Here is a 23,813-nt window from a genome sequence, read left to right on the forward strand (position 1 = left end):
AGACGCCTATGTATATATGGATACAGAGCTAGACAAAGTGATAATCCTCGATAATGGGAAACCATTCAATATTCCGGTCAGCATAAGCGGTAAATACAAAATAACTAATACCGCTTCCAGTTTGAACATTAAAATTATTAAGGACAAGTTTGGTGTTAAAAATCGCACTAATATTCCGACAGAACCGAAGACAAGTTGTAATTCTTTGAAAGTAACAAAAAAACGGGAAAAAGTCAAATACGAGGAAAGAGAACAGTTTGAGAAATCTGGATGGTTCCAACCCAAGACGGTGAAGAAGAAAACGGTTGTTCCATGTAAAGTCAAGGGGAAGGAATCTTGTACGTGTAAACATTGTGATAACTAAATTACAGCGTACATTATGGAATATTATTATTCATTCAAAGAAGTACAATTTATTTATTAGTAGGAAAGTCATTTGTAAAACAATTTTTTTCTTTCAAGAGTTTGATGTATGTTTTGTGTAGAAATTCATATAACATGCCATTCATAAAAAATATATAAATAAAACACAGTATTTGATTTCTAATGTTTATTGACCATTAATATTTGATTTCATAGTTAAATAAGATTTTAATAACATATGTGTTACTCTAAAATAGTAAGTGTTTATAATGAATATATGCTTGGAATACAAAGGTAGGTATATTTAGGTGCAACTTCTACAAAAAAAAAACACTTATTTTTTAGTCAATCACACCATTTCTTCCATCCAATGACAATGTGAAATCTCCAATGTTAACTATTATCACCTAATAATATTAACATTACGTTATAAGAAAAAAATTAAACCAGTACTAATCTAGTCGGAATTCTACCGACACTGAATTAACAAAATAAAGTGACACATGTTTTGGTTATATAGGTGCAAATACGTTAAGTGTTAAGAAATTTAAAAAAAACTTTCTGACACCAAATCTTAAAATAATAAGAATATAGAAGTCTTATACTCGCAGGCGCAAATATTATCACAATGAAAATAAAACATGTCAACAAAAAATAAAATAAGTTTTAGTAAAACATACTATTCATGTTGCCACTTTAAATTAGATATAAAAAAATATTATTTCTTCTACCCCGTATTGTTCCCTTCGGTGGTATCCATTTCCTGACCTTCAGTCTTCACCATCTTCCCGTCCACTAAAAAGGATACAAAATATTAAAAAAATGTCATCACACTAATGGGTAATACAGTAAGTACAGTAAAAGCTCTGAATTGAATGGATAAAAAAAAATTAAAAGTAAAAAAAAAATGGTTTAAATGTAATTTAGATTTTTTGTTGAAACAATAGATATAAAAGGAAATTAATTATAAACAAATAGTTTTTATTCATCTTCAAAATATGTTTGTATATTGTCTGCCTGCGTAGTGTTGTGGTTAGCGCATTTGGGCACCATGCCGTATATCCCAGGTTCGATTCCCAGGGGGGTCACAGTATAAATATAAGTAATTTTTACCTCTTATATCTATTTAATATCACCCTAGAGTGGTATCTGAAGTGCAGGACTGATCATCTTGCCTTCAAGTTATTAACGGTCAATGTAACATTGCATCGATGTGATGCAGTGCCCTACGCACCATTTGGTGCGGGTAAGGATTAGAAGAAGATAATTTAAAAAACCTTTTTTAATGTAGTGCGCTATATGCTAAATATAAGTTTTGTAGTGGGATACTAATGTTTGGACAATTTTAGTTATCATTTTGATTAAATTATTTTTTAAAGTAATTTTCTCAAATTATGGGCAAAATATTTTTTCCAATACCAATTTTTTTAATTTCGAAATTCGAAATTTACAAATATTTTTAAGATTAAGGAAAATTTAAAATTACTGACTTTCATTAAGTGACAAACATTTACTGTGCTGTCGGATCAAAATTTTCGAAAATTTTTAAGATTAAAGGAAAATTATAAATTGTTGCCTTTCAAATTGGCAAACGTTTACTGTGCTGTCGGTGATACAACAGTGAAAAAAATTACAAAAGGGGTTTTTATTTTTCGAAGTTGAGGAATCAAGCAACTATGTAGTAAATAAAGGTACGAAATGTTACTGACCTTCACCTTCAGTCTGTGATCGCCTTCTCTTCCGAGATAACCACGGACGCGGCAAGGGTTCCATGTCCAATACCTGTGGTGATGTATTCACGTATTAGAATTTTAAAGGTCGTTTCAAATATTTAGGTGGAAATGTGCAGAGGCAGAATCCTTTACCTTGTGAATTTGCTTGAATGCAATTTGCCTCAGGAACTGTTGGGCTGAAGCTGTTAGGTCCTCACGCTTCTGAGAAGTGAGCGCCGCCGCACCATCCTGAAAAACAGACCTCCGTTAGACATATTCACCAGAGCGCTGAATCTGATTACATACGAAGATTCATTTTTAGCATAAGACGGTATGATAAAACAAGGTGTATTTAACAAACAGTACAGAATCAATGCATGTACATCTTCTTCTGTTCATGTCATGTCAGGTCCCCCTGATGTCAACTATCAGAGTAATTGTCCTTGTCTTGGGCAGCTCTAAACAGCGCCTCCACAGTCTTGATCTCCGTCCAATCTTGTATATTCCGGAACAAGAAGATCTGTTTTCTACCCACACCTCGTCAACATTCTATTTTGCCTTTTATGATAAGACGCAATAGTTCATAATCGTACATCTCTCCTCTTAGTGCATGTCTCAGATAGGACACCTTCCGGACCTTGATATCAGTCAGCAACTGTTTCCCCGCGCTTGCTCTTTGGAGCACATTTGCGTCGCTGACCATATCGGTCTATGGAATGTAGCATTCTGGGTTCAAAGGATTTTTATAAAGATATGATTGTCACAAGTGGATATTGATACAGGATTGTAATAATATTGTGGGGCAGTACTCACAATGTGTTCCTTCTCGCAGGGATCCAGCAGGCCGGGACCTGACTCCAGCAGGATCCCGCCGGCCACCACCTCCATGGCGCGGCGCAGGCAGTCCCCGGGCGACAGCGGCACGCCCGCGCTGCTCGTGGACTTCTCCACCAGCAGCTCCATGGCCTGCGAGCAGAGAGAGCGGGTGACACACGGCCGCCGAGAGACAGATAGCGGGCAGAGATAGAGATAGAGGAAGGGAGACTCACCCACGAGCAGAGCGGCGTCCAGGTGGGGATGCGACGGCACAGGTCGCGCAAGATGCGGATGGTCATCACGCAAGACTGCAGGTTGGCCGCCCTAGCCTGCACACACAACGCACATTAAGCCGCGCGCAGCGGAGAGACCTTCCCGGCGCGCCCGCCAGACGACCGCCTTAATGAATGCTACTAATTGAGATGCGAGCGAGCGGACGGCCGGGAAGGCGGAGCAATAAGAATGGCGCAACAAGTTGCGTGAATAGTTTTGGATTGGTGTTAAATGTCTGTCTGTACCTGGAACCACTTGGCGTGCCTTAGGGAAGCCAGAGCGTCGAGACACTTCTGTCTGGGTAGGACGTCCTTGTCATCTCGCTTGGGCGTATCAGCACTTCCGCCCACATCTAACGGTAAAAGGGTGTTTGACCATTTATATGTAACGGGGCAAACATCAGAATTAGGTAGAATCAACTAATTTATCTTGACAATTTTTAACTTCTTTTTATTTTAATTCTACGGTTGAAAAAAAGAAAAAAAAAGTAAATTGCGATTGAAAGAATATGAAGAATAATGATGCGAGTCTAATAGAAATGATAACGATCACATCCTATAGCTAGTGGGAGGCTACACGCTACGCAAGGCGGTGTTGGATGTTTGCCCCACTACTGTGGTATATCACAAGACGCACGTGTCTCCGCTCGACAGTCGAGGGAGACAGAGACCGCACTCGCCCGCACGTGATATAGATGATCAAAAATCCTTTCTTCTCTGGGACATGAATACATAACCTAAACAGAGCGGCACATTAACAAACAGGCTAAATGAAATCACGAACAAAGTATCTCAAGGTGCGACGGCGTAGTTACGCAGGGTGCGTGTCTGCTGATACAGCGCTCCGCAGTCTGCGGCGGCAGGAGCGAGGCCGAGAAGTTACAGTTACTAGGGGGGACAATAGCTTCGTCAGATAGTTTGTTCTTGTTCGTGTAGCCTTCATCTGCCCCCAAACTCGAGACAACCGATTTCGAATACCAATTTCAATCAGATCGCATCATAGTACTGAAACACAGTAACATATGGTGAATGGCTATTACTTAGGTGACTATAGTATATATGTATGTAAATTATTTCCTAAAACTAAGTAAGATGAAATTGGTGTATCGAAAATCGCTGGGGTGCGTAACGCGGGGGACCTTACCGTTGGGCTCACGCATCACGGGGGACGTGAGGCTCACCAGCACGGCCACGTTGCCGTCCGTGACGTTGACGGCGCCCTCGGCGGGGCACAGCTCCACCTTGTACTTGCAGTCCTCGGCCACCTGCGCAGAAAGGAGGTTAGTGGGGGGCCGTGCAGAGTGGAGGTGTAAAGTGCGCTGCGGAGCGGAGCGTACCTTGAGCAGGTGCTGCGGCAGGTCCTGCGCCACGCGCTTGAGCAGCGTCATGGTGGGCTTGTCGGCGCACAGCACCACGAGGCGCACGGAGCGGTCCCCCTTGAGCAGCAGCCCCTTGGCCAGCAGCCCCACGCGCATCACCCCCTTCAGCACGCGCACCACGCCCCCGCTGCCCTCTCCCTCCTGCAGGAACGAGAACCTGCACAAACAAAACACATTCATTACAGGAATTACTCATATTATCTTACTTATATTAACCCTTACCGGTCCAATGTCGAATGAGATTCGACATTGATTTTTTGCTCTTAGGTCCCATGTCGGATGTTATTCCACATTTTTTTCATCATTAGTATTATTTATTTAAATTCCAAGCTTACATTTTTGTCACTCGTATCTATTACAACAGTATGTGGAGCAGTGGATTTTTTTTCCAATTGGAATGTAACTGTCTACCTAGATTACTTTTTTTAATTTTGGGGGACCTCCGTAGTGAAATGGTCAACACGCTCGGCTACCGTTTTGGAGGTCCCGGGTTTGATTCCCAGGGGGGGTCAAACAAATATAAGTGATTTTTTCACAGTAATATTTATTCCATATTGCCCTGGACTGGTACCTGAAGCGGAGGGCTGATCACCTTTCCTTCATGTGTTAACGATCAAGATAACACTGCATTTATATGATGGAGTGCCCTATGCACCATTGGGGTGCGGATAAGGGTTTGAATGAATGAATGGAGATTTCACCACAAAGTGACTGCCGAATCAATTAATAAAATACATACAGCTGGTTATCACGGCCATCCTCTTTGGCCGGATTTTCCTTGGTCTCCACTTCCTCCTTCTTCTCTCCGTTGAGATTCACCTTTTCAGCGGGCTTAGCCGGTTCAGTTTTAGCAGCGACGGCCTTCTTAAACAAAGTCAAATATTAAGAAATGAAATATTCAGTTTTATCGGCTGATTTTTGTTCATATTATTTTTTGACATCTATTCAAAGATGGAGAAGAGTATGGAATTAAGGGCATTTACTGGGCTGACAGACGTCATAGACTGGTTTAAGTGATCACTTTACACACGTATAACATTCACCAATTCTACTCATTATTGACAACCACACTAGTCAAATTCTTGGAAGTTCTATATATATGAACCAATTTATGAAACATTATTCTTGAATCATTAGAACATCACTAGAGACATCTATTGGTGAGATGAAAAGAAGCTTTTTATTGAGCAAAAACTCTTTTATTAGTATGTGAGGTCCGAATCCTGGATTATAATCACACACATGAGAGACGAATCATCATTTAAACCAGCCTATGACGGTCGTCAGCCCCGTAAATGCCCAGACATCCATATTCTTCTTCTTCTTTGATGAGATGTCAAAAAATAATATGAAAATAACTCCTGTAATTGGAGATAATCCAGATTTTGTGAACAAGTATTTGGACACACTCAAAATGTTGTAGGTTTTTGTTCAGTCGCAATGTGCCTCGCTGCATACCTTGGGCTGCTTGTTGAGGGCCTGCTCCGTGAGATTGTCGGACAGGGACTTGAGAGCGCGCTCCGTGTGGGAGACGACTCGCTGGATGACCTCCAGCTCCTCCTCTGCAGGATAGATTTCGTTGTGTCGTGCCACCATGTGACGGTCTTCCGCAGACTCTATTCCTCGCCTTGCATTCTGTTAAATATAATAGAAGAACAAGGGTTACAGAATTTTCAATATAAACATTTCACATATTAAATATTAACCTGTTAACCGGGCGGGACGCATAAATACGTCCTTGAAATATATGTTTATTATATTATATATATGTATATATATATATATATATATATATATATATATATATATATATATATATATATATATATATTTTTTTTAAAGTATATTTTTCAAACAACAAAGGTATTAGTCATCCATACATGTCTCGACATGAATTTAAGACACGGAGTGAATCAGTTACAAGTTGCGTAATTGGACAGCGGACCGCCCGGTTAACAGGTTAAAATTAAACACAAATTTTTAGAGCCTACTAAATTGCATTTTATTATAACACAGTAGTTTGAAAATGCCAAGTCACAATTTTTTTGTTTTTAATAATAATAAAATACAATTTAGTAGACTCTAAAAATCAATGTTTGACTTTAACACAAGGACGGGAAAGGTATTTTTACTTTCAGCACCGGCCTTATTTCAAAGTCAGAAAAGGAGTTTTTAAATGTTTTTATATGAATATTATGAACCAATATCTTTTTTAAGTTCTTAACTATATGTACTCAATTATCAAATCCCATCGCCAGCGGTCCGCATGTGTAAACAACACCCATCCAAAATGTGTTAATATTTAATACATAAATTAAAATGGAGTTATAGTTAAAAGTATATAAAAAATACTTTTATAATTTTTTTCTCGTTTCCTTTCAACAACTCTTTGTAATTATTTGGAAGAAAAACTTATTTTTTCAATGTAAAAATGGTGTTTTAGAAAAAAATTTATTACGTAAAATGTTACCTGGATTTAAGAGAAAATCAAGTTGCAACTTAACAAATACTAGGCCATAACATTTGTTTCGGTTGGTAATTTTTCTACCTACATAAGTAAAATTACAATAATTGTATTGTTTACACCACAGGTGGCCAATCCGTGGCCTGCGGGCCGCATGCAGCCCGCGACGCCCTTAGGTGCGGCCCACGGTGATGTATCACAAATATATTTTTTTAAATATCGGGTCCTTCAAAATATATTTAAAATCATATTTAAGTTATTAAAACCAATCAAGTTTCTGTAATTACATGGAGTGCATATATTCTGGTGAAAATAAACTCAAATCTCGCACTGAGTGGCCATTGATAAATTCATTTTATTTAAAATAAAACAGGTAATATTGTTTGATTTGTGTCCTAATTAATAATTTTGGTTGTTAATATTGATAACAATGTTCATAGATACATTTTTGTGGTTTAATGTGTGTTCTCACATCTGGTCGTCGTAATTACTTTATTTTTCACAATTACCCTGATTGTACTTTCTAATTACCTCTGCATTGACATTATTTATAATACTTCAAAAAATCATAAAAATCAATAGGTATGAAATTCGTTGTACTTAAAAAAATATTTCTGTCTGTATGCGGCCCTTAGGAAAAAATTAGGTTACGATGCGGCCCGGGCGCAATTTGGGTTGGCCAGGCCTGGTTTACACGAATGATACGGTTGTTTGGCATGAAGTACAGTCGCTGGTTATATAAGGGGTGGACTCACGTGCGAGTTGGGGTGGTGCGGCCCAAAGGGGTGCATGAGAGGGGGCGGGCGCGACGGGGTGTTGGGGCCGCTGCGACGCCACCAGTCCATGTAGTCGCACTCCGAGTTGAAGCGGCGCCTCTCCTCCCAGTACATTCGCTCCTCATCCTCCAGATCGCACTACAAACACAACACATTACTACTTATGCCATTCCCAATCAATATTAATTCAAATCTTATTTAAAAAAAAAAAATGTATTTTCAGAATGAGTTCCTTAACACACTATCTGCGGGCGGATTCGCGCTCATAATAGAGATAAATATCTCTGAAAAGAAGTGATAACATTTAACCATATCACTATCTGCGGGAAGGGTAACTTTACCGTTTCGCTTGACTGGTGGTGTTGGGCGGGAAGGGTAATTTTATCTTTTCACTCGACTCATCGTGAATTGCGTGTAAGTTATTGTATTTTGTACACCATATGAAAATGTGGTTTTTTAACCAGAAAATGTGAATATTCCTAAATATTACTTTTATTGACCATAGTCGAAGTTGAAATATAAAAATTTTGTTATGTTAGCTCTGAAAAGTATCTAAAAATGAGAAAAAAAATACATCGCAAGTAGCTCTAATAGCTGGCGTAGCGACACGACCGCCGCAGAGGACGACCTGTGCACTACTAGACACGCTATAACGGGCGCGTGTAAGCAAACCACGGCACGAACACACGCACACACTGAGAAACATTTGTGTATTGGTGATTTTATCTCCGATTTTCTCACAAATTAATTATTTCCGTCGCTTTATATTATAATATTTTTATGTAATACGTAATTATATTACAGAGAAATGCAAAAATTCTGAGCCCCTATGTACTATATTTTATATTGATATTCTCATTTTTAAAGTCGAGTTGTAGTAAATATATATCACCGGGAGGGAAAGGTTAATGCAAAAAAGAATCCTATTGGAATATAGCTCTTTTGATTTCATACATCTTATAAACAAGGTGATGTTTTTAAATGTTTTTTTTTATTTCATTGCAAAATAACAAAAGCTGAAAATGGAATGATATTTAGGTTTTTTGCTCATGTCTTATCATATTTTCAAAAATCATCAAATGTTTGGCAAGATAAAATAATCGGCGTGAACAGAATTTTACGATACTTAGAATCATAGACTTGTTGGAATTCGTAGACTTATATTGTATTATTAATACACTAAAATGGGATTAGTTGCGGACAGAAGTTATATATATGTTCAAGAAATACCTTGTGCATGCGGCGGCGAGCCCACAGCTCGTCCAGCATCCTCTGCATCTTCTGCCCGGGCAGTTTCCTCTGGCGCAGAGAAGGCTTGACGTCCACCACTAGATCCGGCTGAACCTGGACATACAAACATATACCGCATTTAATTATTTCCTTTCATATTGAAATTTAAGCCTTCCTTAATCTTGAGTGCCATCATACAAATTCAAATCATTCGAAAAATGGAACTCTTGACAAAAAAAATGCCAGGCTCGACAGATTCCTCAAACCTTTTACTACTAATCATGAGACCAAGTGAATTGGTGTTCATCAGTCGGGGAAAAAACATACTGCTACTTATTATGAGACAATAAGCCAAATTAGTTGGTTATATAATAAAATAACAACTATGTAATTTTTTCCACATGAATTTTATTTGACCAGCAAACGGACAGATAAATTGGTGTTGATCAATTTGAAAAAAAATATTGGTGATGTTTTCGTTTAAAAAAAACTTATTTTGAAATTCATTCCTTAAAATACGAATAAGAGCTGCAGGTCAAATAATTGCACCATAAAGAGAAAAAATTAAATGAATAAGTAGTTAAGAAATTTCTCGTTATTTACAGGGACTCTACAAGTACGGAAATATTGGGTTGATGCAAAAGTAATGACCGTTTTTTATGATCCGAGGTAAAAATTTTTTTTTTCATAAATTATGAATAGTATCTTCTTTTTTTATGATTCCATTGTATAAAGGATGCTTTCCCTCTACTTTCTATTCAGTTTTGGCTTGGCCAGAGTACAGTAATAACCCCTTGTATTTTTTCAAAATGTCGTTCGATAAAGTGCATTTACGTCATTGTTTACTTTATGAATTCCGTAAAGACAATACCGCGAGTGTGGCAACCAAAAACATTTGTGAAGTGTACGGAGCAGATGTCATCAAAGTTCGACAGGTACGAAGATGGTTTGCAAAATTCCGATCTGGAGATTTTTCACTCATTGATAAACCACGTACCGGGCGGCCATTGAAGTCTGATGAAGACGAATTAAAAGTCATAATTGACACCAATCCACGTCTAACCATCAGAGAGATTGTGTCAATGATGGGAGTCAACCAAACAATCGCATTAAGACATTTGAAGCGTATGGAAATGGTTTCGCGGTACGACGTTTGGATACCTCATCAATTGTCGGCTGCCAATTTATTGGATCGTGTTTCAACGCGCGTTGCTTTGAGTGTGAGACAAAAACATGAACCTTTTTTGCATCGTTTGGTGACGGGAAATGAGAAATGGGTCGTGTACAACAACGTGACAAGAAAAAGACATTGGACTATACCTGGACAAGCCCCATTAACAACTTCGAAGGCCGAAATCCATAAAAAAGTTATACTTTGTGTTTGGTGGAATAATAAGGGTATTGTGTAATTTGAACTCTTGGAACACGATAAGACAAGTACAGCAGAACGATAATGTCAGCAATTATCCAAATTGAACATGGCCCTTCAAAAGGATAGACCAGAATTGGTAAACAGAAAAGGGGCAGTGTTTCATCACGACAACGCGCGACCACATGTGGCTATGATGACCCAACACAAGCTAAATGAGTTAAATTGGGATGTTATCAAGCATCCACTGTATTCTCCAGATCTTGCTCTTTCTGAATTTTATTTATTCCGATCACTGCAAAAAAATTTAAATGATGAAAAAAATTATTCAATAGAGCAGGTAAAAACATCCCTTACTTCATTTTTTGCATCAAAATCCGCGGAATTTTATACTACTGGTATTAATAAGTTGATAGAAAGATGGGAGAAGGTTATAAGAACTGATGGAAATTATATAATTTATTAAATAAATAATACACAAGAAAAAAAAAATTTAAAAAAATATATGTAAAAAACGGTCAAAACTTTTGCATCAACCCAATAATAGTACTATTCCAACTCAGTTAACGGGTCACCTATCCACAAACCCTTTGAATGACATGCCCATAGAATTCCACCCGAGAGCATTAATCCCTCATGTCTCTTCTTCCAACCCCAAAGGCTGCTGACGACCATTCACCGACTATACTCAGCGGAACTTCCAGATGCCGGACTGACCTGGGAGGGAAGCCAAGGAGATGGCGCGTGTCAGAGTGACTTGGACATTTGCACCATAAGGAACGAAAAAAGAAAAAAAAAGAAGAAAGAATAATATGGCTATCTTAGGTGACTCCGTAGTGTAATGGTTAGCACGTTCGGCGACCGTTCTGGAGGTCCCGGGTCCGATTCCCAGGGGAGGACAAATAAATATAAGTGGTTTTTTCACTCTAATATTTATTCAATATTACTCTGGACTGGTACCTGAAGCGGAGGGCTGATCACCTTTCCTTCGTGCGTTAACAATCAAGATAACACTGTGTTTGTATAATGCAGTGCCCTATGCACCATTGGGGTGTGGATAAGGGTTTGTTGAAGTGACTGACCTTCTTCTTGTACTGCAGGCGGTGGCGCCGGCCCTTCATGTGCATCTCCTTGGCGTTGGGGTCGTTGAAGCGGCAGTCGCACAGCTTGCAGTTGAAGCTCAGCACCTTGCCGTCGTCCCCCTTGATCTCCTCGATGTAGTCCTGCCCCACGGGCTGCACCTCGGGCTCCGGCTCGCACTCGGCCGCATCCCCCTCCCCCTCTCCGCCCTCCCCGGCGCCCGCAGCCCCGCCCGCCCCCACAGTGCTCAGTCCGCCGGACGAGACAAAGTTGATCTTGGCGGTGCCAGTCACCGTCGCTTTATCTGGATCAAATATTTCAAAATTATAATTTTTTATTTATAAAGAGAAATATTTGTGTTTTTATTATTTGAAAAATTCCTTAAATTTCATACTATTTCTGTGAGCCTAAGCGGCTAATTACTAGAAATAGGTTTCAAATTGTGGTAGAGTGTTTTCGAACCAAGAAACTCTGACTCAAGAGTCCGCGACACTAACCACGGAACCACAACCCGAAACTAGTATGATACAGTGGATCATACTATAAAAATATAATATATTATAGTATGATCCACTGTATCATACATGTACTGTAATACTGTTAATAATATAATATGATGTACTGTAGTACTGTTACTAATATCAGCATGATATATTGTAGTATGTACTGTAAGTACTATTACTCCCACTTCATGACGCCCCAGTATGCAGATTTTGTATGGAGGATGACGAAACACCAATCCACATTCTTTACAATTGTGATGCACTCGCTCACAAACGAAGTCACATCCTTGGAGGACCTCTACTGGACTCCGAGAAGGTGAAGCTCCTACCATCAAGACAGGTCGTGAGTTACATGACCCATGTAGGTCTTGGCAGTGAGTTGTAATACAAAGGGAGGTCACAATAGACCTAATATGGTCGCAGTGACATAAGGGACATAAGTATGATATACTGTAGAACTGTGAATAATACAGTATGATGTACTGCTGTTACTAATTTCATAGTAAGATGTACTGTAGTACTGTTACTAATATCATAGTAAGATGTACTGTAGTACTGTTACTAATATCATAGTATGATATACCGTAGAACTGTGAATAATACAGTATGATGTACTGTAGTGCTGTTACTAATATCACAGTAAGATGTACTGTGGTACTGTTACTGATATGATAGCATGATAGTCACCTCCGCCGACGACCTTGGGCTCCTGCGAAGGGATGGGCTTGCCGAGGCGCGTGTGCAGCTTGACCACCTTTTGGTGCTTGATGCCGCGCACGTGCGCCGCGTAGGCGTCGTTGCCCGTGCAGGTCACGTCGCACAGCTCGCAGCGCAGCGAGTTGGTGCTGGCGCGTCCGCTGCTGGACGCCGCCGTGGCCGCCGACACCTTCATGCTGGCCTCCTTCTTCTTGTGCTTCTGCCCCTCCAGGTGCTCGCGGTATGTCTACGCGGGGGGACAGAGCGCGTAACAATCATTATCTACCCGGAAATCCTCGTAACCAAAGGAAATCAAAGGTTCTAGGCTGACAGAATTCGCCTTTAATATAAAATAAGTATTTATTAGAGTATTCGGCTGTCCAAACTTAAAACGCAGTAAGGGACATTTTTATAGGTACGTTTTTTTGCATATTTGGACTAAGTAGGATCTACTGAGTCAAAAAATGCAAAAAAACGTACTACAAAAAAAATGTCCCTTACTGTGTTTTGAGTTTGGACAGCCGTATTGTTTGTAATTGGTTTAAATAATTTAAGAGTTTTCTATGAGTTTTGAGACAAAATTTGGATTCATAAGAGATTCTTGTATTAATAAAATAATAAAATTTAATTTCATGATCACATCCATAGATTAAACACAGGTTTTCTAACCCTTATCCGCACACAATGGTGCGTAGGACACTGCATCATATAAACACAGTGTTTTCTTGATTGTTAACACATAAAGGAAAGGTGGTCAGCCCTCCGCTTCAGGTACATGTCTAGGGTACCATTGAACAAATATTACAGTGAAAAATCACTTATATTTATTTGAACTCCCTCTGGGAATCGAACCCGGAACCTCCAGTAAGGTAGCCGGGCGTGCTGACCATTACACTACAGAGGCGGACTCAGGTAAGAAATGGAAACTCCATTTGTAATTTTTTGATAGCTATAAATTGGGTCATTTCAGACATCTTATAGTCAATTAGTCTCAATATCGTATTGTCCAATAAGTTTAATGTAATCAAAGGCCCAAAAGTAATAAAAAAATCTTAGAATGTAATTTTACTTCATGGTCCATCATAGAACTTGACCGATGCACAGTAACAAAACCTGCCGGTGCATTCATAGAGCTGCCGTTTACAATTTGAAAAGTTAGATGTTACCTGCGGACCGGCGCACGAGATGCGGCACACGTCGCAGTAGTGCAGTTGCTGGGGCTTGGGTGGCTGCTTGGGACGCATGCGAGCTCCCCCCACCCCGCTGCTCTTCTTGTATCCCTGCCAGCCTCCGCCACCACCCCCACCCCTGCAACATACAATTACCTTATTATTAACACTAATATCTCACTCGACACACTTGGCACCAAAAAAACATCAAAATCCATTTAAAAGTAAAATCTCTCCATTTTTAATTTAACATATAGAAGGGTATTTATTGTAACTGCAGACAGTTGGTAGAATTCCATATTGAATTGAATTCTACATTTATTTATGTATATATTAATACGTGACGCGTTTTGTCTTCCGTGTTTGATAATTTCCTAAGACGAAACGCGTCACGTATTAATATATACATAAATAAATGTAGAATTCAATCCAAAGAACCGTGTTTTACTTTGGATATTATTACCCAACAATATAGAAGGATGTTTTTTACGCCTGTTGACTGCTGGCGACTGATTCGATATTAACCACCCAACTCACCAAAGAGGTTTGTTGCGTTTTTATCAAAGCTTTGCAAAAATCAGTTTTTTTTTAATCATAATAGTAAATTTTAAAAACTTCAAAAAACCAAGCCGATATGGTGTTTTTTGGAGGGCCCTGGTATAGATTAATGATATTTCAATAAACACATATCGGTCGGGTGTATTTTTATGCCTGCGGACTGCTGGTGACAGGGTTTGATAATTATATAATTATAGTTAAGACCTTAAGGGCGTTTGTGCACTACACGGAATTTTACCGTCCGGCACGTCAGTTAGCGTTTAAAACGATGATTGGCTTGTGCTTTTGTCCATCTTTCTTCGGATCAGTGTTCTTGATCGGTGCATTAACCGGATCCACGCGGCTCGCATAAGCGTATGTGTTTTAACAAGACATGCCCCATACGCGGCTGACATAAGCGTTTGTGTTTTCACTTAGCTCCAAGTTTCGAACCTCAGTTCAATTTGGAGGGATTTTTTCATGGTGTGGAACTTTGGATAAAATAATACGTCAATCCTCGGCCTTATGACATCTGTTGAAATATCTGACTAATAATTTGTAACATCACAAGGATAAATAAAACAACAGATCCCTGATTTTTCTTGCGGTCTGTAATTAGTCCGCGCCATAATCATGCCCTATATCTGTCTCACTCTCGATGCTACGCATCGCCAGTGGGTAAGAGTGACACACGATGCGTGCTTTGATTTATTTATGTTACGATCTAATTTGTTTATATTACGATATATTTCAAGAATAATGTGACACACGTGTATTATAGAGTACTAAAAAGGCACAATGAATCCCATTGAACGTTTTTGTTTAAGAAAATAAATCCTTTCATAACTAAATACATGATAAAAGTAATCATTTAAAAAACGGCGAAATACAGCCGCGCATGAGCGTCTCTTAGGAACAAAGTTAACGCGTTTAAAAGGTTAACACATTGCGCGTAAATTCGATCACGCTAAACTGTCATAGTCGCTTTCATTTTTCAAAACCGGACTGCTGGACGGCAAAATTACGGGTAGTGCACAAACACCCTAACAAAGAGATTCCTACATAATATTCATATAAAAATATTAAATATGTAATTTCTTTGTTTCTGACTGTGAAATGAGGCCGGCGACGAAGGTAAAAATACCCTTCCGATAAGCATCAATTGACTGAATGGGTAGAAAAACCTTTCCCGTTCTTAGTGTGTTAAGTGTTACTTAGTAAATATGAATAGATTTTTTCAAATAGTGGTATTCAATTAGTAAAACTTAAATTAAAAATGGATAGATTTTACGACAAAGTGACTGCCGAATCAATTAATGAAATCAGTAAAATCTCATTGGAATTTGGAAACCAAAGGCACCAAAATACGAAAAAAACAACAAAAAACTATAAATTCCCATACACAAACACATGCGTGGATGATGTTTCAAAATAAATTGATATATATTTTTTGACAAAATAAAAGCAGTGAATGAAACCGGTAATGCAAATCAAGTGAAAAAGAAAAGCTAAATTTTTTCTTAACACTTTTCTTGCAATCAAGTATTTAGCTATATTTTTTATTATTACGCTGAAATTTTTATTACTGTTGTTCAAATTAACAGATATTACAACAGAAGTGTAAAAATAAGTAATAAGCTAGTATGGAACAGAATAATATTTATGAGGAGTGTAACGTAAATATTCAATAATGAATTTATTTATGTTGTTATTCATGAAAAAAACAGACATTTCTTTTAATGCCTCTAAACTTGTTTGTTTTATTTGCCAGCAATAAAGATAACATCACAGTAAAACAACGATTTTATAACCAAATCTTAAATTTATACAAATGCACACAAGGATATTGTAAAATATTTTAAAAAGACGAGTCAAATTACAACACATGGAAAAAATACATGCAGCAAATGTCAGGATTACGATTTGTCTTTTGTATAAAAAAACCAACGAAAATAATGTAAGAGTTTTGAAATTGAATCGAATTAAAGAAAAAACTGAAAAAAGAGGGAAGATATTTAAAAAAAATCTATGTTTGATTATTACTGAATTTGGTAAAAACATAATCCAACCATTTAAATACTAGGCTAAATTTGTTTCATAACAAATAGGTTTTTGTTTAATTGACATATTTATAGATCTGGTGTTTAGTTTGTAGAACTCCATTTTAATTTATATATATTGAATATTAAAGTCAAACATCAATTTTTAGAGTCTACTAAATTGTATTTAATTATTGAGAACACATAAAAAATTGTTTTGCCTTGTTTATGGCATTTTCAAACTAGGCGAAACAATTATCACAAATTTTATTTTATGTATTTTTAATAATAAAATACAATTTAGTAGACTCTAAACATCAGTGTTGGATTTTAATTTTTAATATATAAAATTGACATGTTAAAGTAATATGGTTATTTACAATCCCAATTGTGCTAGAGAACATTGGTGGTCCTTAACCAATTCTATAAGATGATGCTGAAATGAAGCGGATTTTTGATTACAAATTTCATTCAACATCACACACACTGACGTGTTGATTTCAAAGTTGGGCCAGTAGGATAATTAAATTAGAAGGCATGTTTCATTATGTCGAGACAGTTTTGGCAGTCAGTGTAATGGAAGCATGAACATACCCTCCTACAGCACCTTTATTTTGCTGAGCTACGTACATTGTGGCAGCACTGTAGAGTGCGGCGTCGTATCCCGAATATGTAGTGCTGCTGGTCGCTGTTGTTTCTAAAATAGGACAGTGACATTATTGATAAATTGTATGTTTTATATAACAATTTTTTTTTGCAACTCACTCAACAAAAATATATTTCGAGTACTTTTTAGTACAATAGAATAAAATGCAAAGTCAGGAAATACATTTCACCATTTGTATAATTGCAGAGTATGTAAATTATAAGACATGTGCAGTTTATATTATTATCATTATATTTTTTTATTTATATTTGTATTATATCATTGTTAATTTCGTATTTTTAAATTTTATCAATGATCAATATTTCAATTTAGTATTTTTACAATAAAATATCTTGGCAGCATAAAGTTAAATCACTTTGTGCTTTGGAATGAGTAAAAAATGTAACACTTTGAACAAAAATTCATCATTTGCTTAATCTGTGAAGTGTCTTAACTCCATCTGAACTTGAGTAAAAAAAAAAAGAAGTAGCGATACAATAAATATTATTGGTATCATTATATTCTGTTAATAGATGATGATACTGATAATGGTTAAAATTATAAATTTACTTTATTTCGTAAAGGAAAACCAGATAGAGGTGAAGACTTCTTTGCAAATTAAGCTAACAATGTGTGGGTTAATTTATTTTGGACAAAAAAATTACATTTACATAAACAACAAAAAAAAAACCAGCATCAATCTGTTACAATTTCCAAGGTCGGGTTTATTAAAATTTGTTTAGTAACATCAAAATAACGTGCAAAGGCGCTACTTTATGAGGCTTGTCTGCAGGTCGGATACTAAAGATATGGATGGTAAATGTGAAAAATACATCACATACACCCAGACAAATTGAAAAGAAATCTTTCTTAAATTTATTTTGCACTGGGTGGGAATCGATCCCGGGACCCCATTTTCGCAGTCGAGCGTCTACCCAACTACGCCTATCACTAAACTTATAAAAGCCAATGTCAGTTTGAAAAAAAAATCAGTTATTAATGAATATGTTTGATGAAGTATGAAATGGCAGTTAAAAAGTTAGTATAATAGTTGTGTGTGGTTACGTTTGGCCGGAGTGGTGGTGGAGTGCTGCGTGGCAGGCTGCGGGGGCGCGGCCGGGTAGGACTGCGTGGCTGGGTAGCTGACTGCGGCCACGGTGCTGGCCCCCGCGCCGTACGTGCCCCCGTACTGCGTGCCCTTGGCGGGCTGGGCCGTGCGAGCCGCGTTACTCTAAGGACAACACACCACCTCATTAAAATTGAATCTATACAATAAAAATTATATCATATTGTAATTTAAGACAGATTTTTTTCTTTATTTTAAATTCTTTTGCATTTCACAATTTATTATAATTACAAATACATACAAATATATAATACTAATACAATAAAAGATCCCACAAAGGCATGGCCTGTGTGTGGGTACACATTTTATTTCAGGTTGAATGAATGAATTTACTGGCATGAATACAATAGATATTAGAAATAAAATTAGATTAAAAGTAATATAAACGAAAAATATTGGATGGTTCCAAAAAGGAATGTATGAATTTAACCAAGCTCATGGTTAAATTCATACATTCAAACCCGTAGGACCACTGCTGACCTTATTTTCCTTTATAAAATCTTAAATAATTATGTAGATTCCCCAGAGCTTTTATCACTAATTAATTTTAGAGTTCCGTTAGAAAAGGACAGAAACAAAACTTTATGAAAAATCTCTAAAATAAAAGGTGATCATGTAAGCCAGCATTGATGTTTTGTTCTCTTCCCAGAAGCCATCTATCCATATTGGCACCAATATACTATGAATTTTATCATAGCTGCACGAATATGGCAAGTAAACACAGTATGAGATAACTCTTAGTCGGTGTCCAAAGAACGCAGTCTCCGAGTTATCTCGTAATCGGTAGTCAACGTGTAAAGGTGAGGAATTACTATATGAATGCTCGCATAGTAATATAATTTTTTTTTCTCTTTAATTTTTTTGCACCTTGCTTATAAATGCAAGGTCATGCTACGGGTAAGGGATTCTTGCACTTTTACTATAGTGCTTTCCAGTATGCATTATGTGGGAGAACAAAAAAAGAGGGTAGAGCAGCGTTCAGCTGCTTCACTCCACTACATTTAGCTCCGTAAATATTGGTCATGGTTGTTCTACAATTCCCGGCTCCGACGTTTATCCTCCTTCATTGTAGTTTTTCATCTCCACAACTATACTTTTCGGGTAGTCTATGTACAACTTGGTGACGACTCCGCTTCTTAGCATCTCCTGCGGGTTCAGGGAGTCGATGTTGTGAGCATCACACTCCATTTGGAGAATCCACCTGTTTCGCTCAAACATTGGGCAAGATCTCAGTACGTGTTCCACAGACTGAGCAGTGGTGCCATCACGTAATGTGTTACGTTACGACGAAATGGCTCCGGTCAGTCCCCGCCATAAAAGAAGAATAATTGGGAAGTTCCTAAATAAATGATATGATCCGTGATGAGAAGGCGTGGAGTACCTGAGCGTAGGTGGCGTTGGTAGTGTAGGCGGGTTTGGGGGCGGGCGCGGGTTCGTACTGCGGCGCCTGCTGCTGGGTCGGGTAGGCGGTGGCGGCAGCTGCGGCGGCCGCTTGCTGGTAGTACGCGCTCTTGCTGGCGTCGTACTGCTGCGCTGCCGCACTGCGCCCGTACGCCAGCTGGTACGTGCCCGCCTGGGCTCCTGAAGACAACGCAATTTACATTACACACCGCTCTGCCCCTATCCCTATAGGGTATCGCATGGTGTACAAATCATTAACCTAGCAGGCTCCAAGAGATTTCAATACCACACATATGAATTTTAATTAGATAACTTCAGTATTATTATTGTAGCACGCTCGGCTACAATTCTGGAGGTCCCGGGTTCGATTCCCAGGGGGGTCAAATAAATATAAGTGATTTTTTCACTCTAATATTTATTTCATATTACCCTGGACTGGTACCTGAAGCGGAGGGCTGATCACCCTTTCTTCATGTGTAAACGATCAAGATAATACTGCGTTTATATGATGCAGTGCTCTATCTGGCGAGGATGCGGATGAGGGTTTGAAGACGTGAAATAAATAAAAGCCCCAACCGTGGAGCCATGCACTTCCTGGCAAATATTTAAGTCATAGATTCCACGTCCTTCCTAGTGCAGCACCAATCAGCGATTGGCGGCGGCCACACGATCAACCTTCCGCTTCAGGTACCAGTCCAGGGCAATATTGAATAAACATTAGAGTGAAAATATCACTTACGTATAATCACTTATCCCCTGGGATTCGAACCCGGGACCTCTAGCACGGTAGCTAAACACACTAACCATTACACCACGGAGGCAGATATCTCGCTAGCATCTTAAATTATGTTATAGTTTGAATTACCAATGACATCTATCGATACATGAGTTAAATCAGCAATATCTATTGATTGGAATCTGACAAAGCGCCCTTTCATTGGGGTGATTTCTGTTTAAAATATATTTACTGTATGAATTTATATATTATTAAAATATTAATTTTTTAAATATTTATGTCAAACACACTCTGCACAGCAGAACTTTCTCTTTAATCAACAGTAGGCACTATAAATTAATTTCATTAATCGATTCGGCATTCACTTTGTGGTAAAAATCTATCCATTTTTAATTTAAGTTTTACTTAGTAAATACCACTATTTCTTAAAATTTACTGTGACATGTGTTTCGATGCATTCCACATCATTTAACGGTGTTTGAAAATTATGCGAAATGCATCAAAACACGTCACAATAATTTTTATGAAAGAAATAGTTGAAATTACTAAATAAACCTTTAAATAAATAAAAATAAAAACTATAAATTAAATCTACCAGAAGTTAAGACATCCTTCTCACATAGGAATCTTACACAAACCTAAACTCTCTTATGAGCTTGTAATTATCTGGTGAGCAGTGACTTTTAGATAGGGAAACTTCAGTATCACCAACTACATGTGTTATAGGAAGGATAAATGGAATAAATTTTATATGTTTGGTAAATTTACAAAGATTTTTTTTTACAAAGATCACTTTTATGGATTTTTTTCAAATATTCTGAAAGCTAATTAGTGTTCGTCACAAATAGAGTCAGTACAAAGTCCACCCTTAAGTGCTCCCGGAGCTCAATCAAAACAAGAAAAGTAGTTATAGAATAGAAGAGTAAAAGAAAGATAAAATACTGCAATAGTAAAAAAACCCGAAGAGGATTATTTTCTGGTGATCAATTTAACCTCAAACTACTACAGCTTTTTACAAAATAAAATATTATGGAAAATTCAGAGTAGGGATCTTCCATTTCATTATAATTACATATTTGCCGCCAACAAATGCAAATGGTTCCGACATTTGGAGTATTATTCACGTCTAAATATAACATTTTGTTGCAGAGATTAAGGTATATAGATGCCCCAACCGAAAAATTAATTGGGTAGAAATCGATTTTACAACAATAGTTATGTATGACAGATTTGGAAAAAAAATACTTAAAGAGGCCCGTGGAATTAAATGGGCGGTTCATATTTTATGTTATAAGAAGCCCAAAAAGGGGGAGTGTGGTGTTTCGTGATGAAAATTATGCAGATGAACAGTTGTTTGGATGAGTTTTAGCTTACCTGCGTAAGTCCCCTGAGTAGCGGCGGCTTGGTAAGCTGTATCGTAACCTGCGGCGGCAGCTCTTTGGGTGCCGTAAGTAGCCGCTGTTGCGGCAGGAGCTACGGCGTACCCAGTTTGTCCACCGGCATAGGCAGCACCAGCCGTGGCAGTTCTGTAACAACGGGAGTCCATCGTTAATCGAGTCAAATCCGCCAGTTTCCGTTTAACAAATAACTTTTTTTCAGTCCGTTTAATGCAGGGAATCGATCGCCGATACTAACCGGCCACCATCTTGCTTTGCGGTGCTTCGCAAATCGACAAACCGGTGCAAGACACTATATGCAGAGGAAATAACACAATATTCAACGAGAGGCGCGAGAAAACTCAATAAATAAATGGAAAACCATACCCGTACTGCGTTCCACCATGCGTAAAACCGAAATAATTGTTTGCGGCCATAATTCACATACGCGAGACAATACAAGCGCGTCAAACGAAAAGATGGCGTTCGAGACAGACCGGATACTATAGATAAAATATACCGGTTAGCCAAAAAAAATGTAACCAGAATTTCTGGTGCTGCCATAACAAAAATAATCTAAATTGAGTCTATGGTTAATTAATTGAAGATTTGTTTATAACTTTCAAAATAACTTTGCAATATCATTACAAAACTTAATAATAATAATAAAAATAATAAAAACTTAAGACTAATTAATACTTTTAACTAAACTAAAAAGATTAAGTAATGATCTCAAGTAGCTATTAAAAAAGTCAATTGAGATTCATATAATAGCTCCTTCTTGTCAAGTAATTTTTTGATATTGTATGAAGAATGTTTGGATAATATTTGCTTACCACTGTGCCCAGCATCATGATGGTTAAAGTTAGTCAATAAGATATATTGTGATATGACAAAGGTGTTTTTTTTAAAAATAAAAATGGAATGTAACAAAGATGGTGATTACAATTTTAAATAAAGGTTTATTTTTTTTCAATCCAAGGATCTTCTATAATTTGTTTGTTTGTTATAAAAGTTAAAATCAAATGCTTTGCATATTAAAAAAATTACTTTCGACTTAAATCGTATTTTTTAAGGATCTTCAAAGTTTTATTGTCTACCTAGTAATAATGATTAACTGTCTAATAATTACTTATCTTAATGGTTTACAAATAAAAGCTGATGTACAGTTACTGAAACTACTCGTACATATTTTGCTATTATGTCTAAAAGTCGTAATTGTCAAAATCATTTTGAGTTATTTTTTTCATTTGTAATACATTCGTACATATTCGTCATCCCCATTTAACAACCATAAAGGTGAAAGTAAGAGGGTAAAAAATCGTGCTCGAGTTGTATGGCGCATCTGAACTCGTCTGTGAAAAAATTGACGCATGGAATGCTTAAGGTTGGCCACCAGTATTCCAGAGTAATGGTAATTTACTAGAGAATAAAATTATTTTGACTGGGCGAGGGTAGAATACAGGGGATGAAGACAGCCTAACTATTTATTTAGTGTAGATTTTTCGCTGTAAGGAAAACTTTTACGAAACTGTTTCTTCAGCAATAAAACTTCTTAAAATTCTTCTGCACAATAAAAAAAACATTTAGGAGTTTTTTAAATCATATTTTTAAATCATATTTATTTTAAAATCGTATTTTCTTATGGTGTACTGAGTGCGTGGAAGTGTCTGGTAAGGGAAAGGTGAAAACTCGTTATGAGTATTTAAATGTTTTAGAATTTAGTACATAAACCCTGATGATGACAAGGATCTTGTCGAAACCGGTTGGATAAAGTGTACCAATAAAAAGTGGTTAAAACAAAATTGTTTTATTTTATAAAAAATGTTTATATAAATAACTCCAAGGTCTAGATAAATCCAATACAAATAATTTGCATAAAGCATTGATTTTAACCTTAACGTTTAAAATAATGTAATTTTTTGAAGAAAGGAAAAATAACATGTATTGAAGGTGGGTTCAATGACTCAAAATATGACTGTTGCTTCATTTTCCTACTTATTATTCCGTCAGGGATAAATATGATTGTAGCACTTAATATAAAAAGGGCTTACGATCTATGAGTTCACGACCCTAGGGTTCATTGGCGGTCAATTGGTCAATCAAAGGTCACCGACTGGACG

The 23,813-nt window shown here is 37.4% G+C and overlaps 1 protein-coding gene across 4 annotated transcripts; it reads right to left on the reverse strand.

Annotated features, from left to right (window-relative positions):
* Positions 1–535: 535 nt before the first annotated feature.
* Zn72D (Zinc-finger protein 72D) lies at positions 536–22,185 on the reverse strand. Of its 4 annotated transcripts, none has more exons than XM_088270612.1 (20): positions 22,078–22,185; positions 21,689–21,840; positions 19,559–19,758; positions 18,117–18,282; positions 17,036–17,102; positions 13,827–13,968; positions 12,652–12,907; positions 11,464–11,765; positions 9,013–9,126; positions 7,762–7,920; positions 6,001–6,177; positions 5,282–5,403; positions 4,501–4,699; positions 4,308–4,428; positions 3,410–3,516; positions 3,125–3,220; positions 2,889–3,041; positions 2,229–2,324; positions 2,073–2,145; positions 536–1,158 (listed from the first exon to the last, which is right to left on the reverse strand). In XM_088270612.1, exons 1-20 carry the CDS (start codon positions 22,125–22,127, stop codon positions 1,091–1,093), a joined length of 2,820 nt encoding a protein of 939 aa, XP_088126738.1. In that variant the 5' UTR covers positions 22,128–22,185; the 3' UTR covers positions 536–1,090. The 4 variants fall into 4 exon arrangements, 2 of the variants coding, with proteins under 2 accessions (XP_088126738.1, XP_088126728.1); XM_088270602.1 differs by having other exon boundaries at positions 17,000–17,102; XR_015838536.1 differs by lacking the exon at positions 3,410–3,516.
* Positions 22,186–23,813: the final 1,628 nt, after the last annotated feature.

The sequence above is a fragment of the Brachycentrus maculatus genome, unplaced genomic scaffold, assembly GCF_059751285.1.
Source record: "Brachycentrus maculatus isolate JH-2025_06_01 unplaced genomic scaffold, ASM5975128v1 h1tg000027l, whole genome shotgun sequence".
Taxonomy (NCBI): domain Eukaryota; kingdom Metazoa; phylum Arthropoda; class Insecta; order Trichoptera; family Brachycentridae; genus Brachycentrus; species Brachycentrus maculatus.

Excerpts from the sequence above, each read along its gene's own strand:
- Zn72D (XM_088270602.1), bottom strand. The coding sequence starts at position 22,127 with ATGGCCGCAAACAATTATTTCGGTTTTACGCATGGTGGAACGCAGTAC. Across the intron at positions 6,178-7,761 it reads CGCACCACCCCAACTCGCAC|AATGCAAGGCGAGGAATAGA; the intron begins GTGAGTCCACCC and ends TATATTTAACAG. Across the intron at positions 3,517-4,307 it reads CGTGATGCGTGAGCCCAACG|ATGTGGGCGGAAGTGCTGAT; the intron begins GTAAGGTCCCCC and ends TTTTACCGTTAG.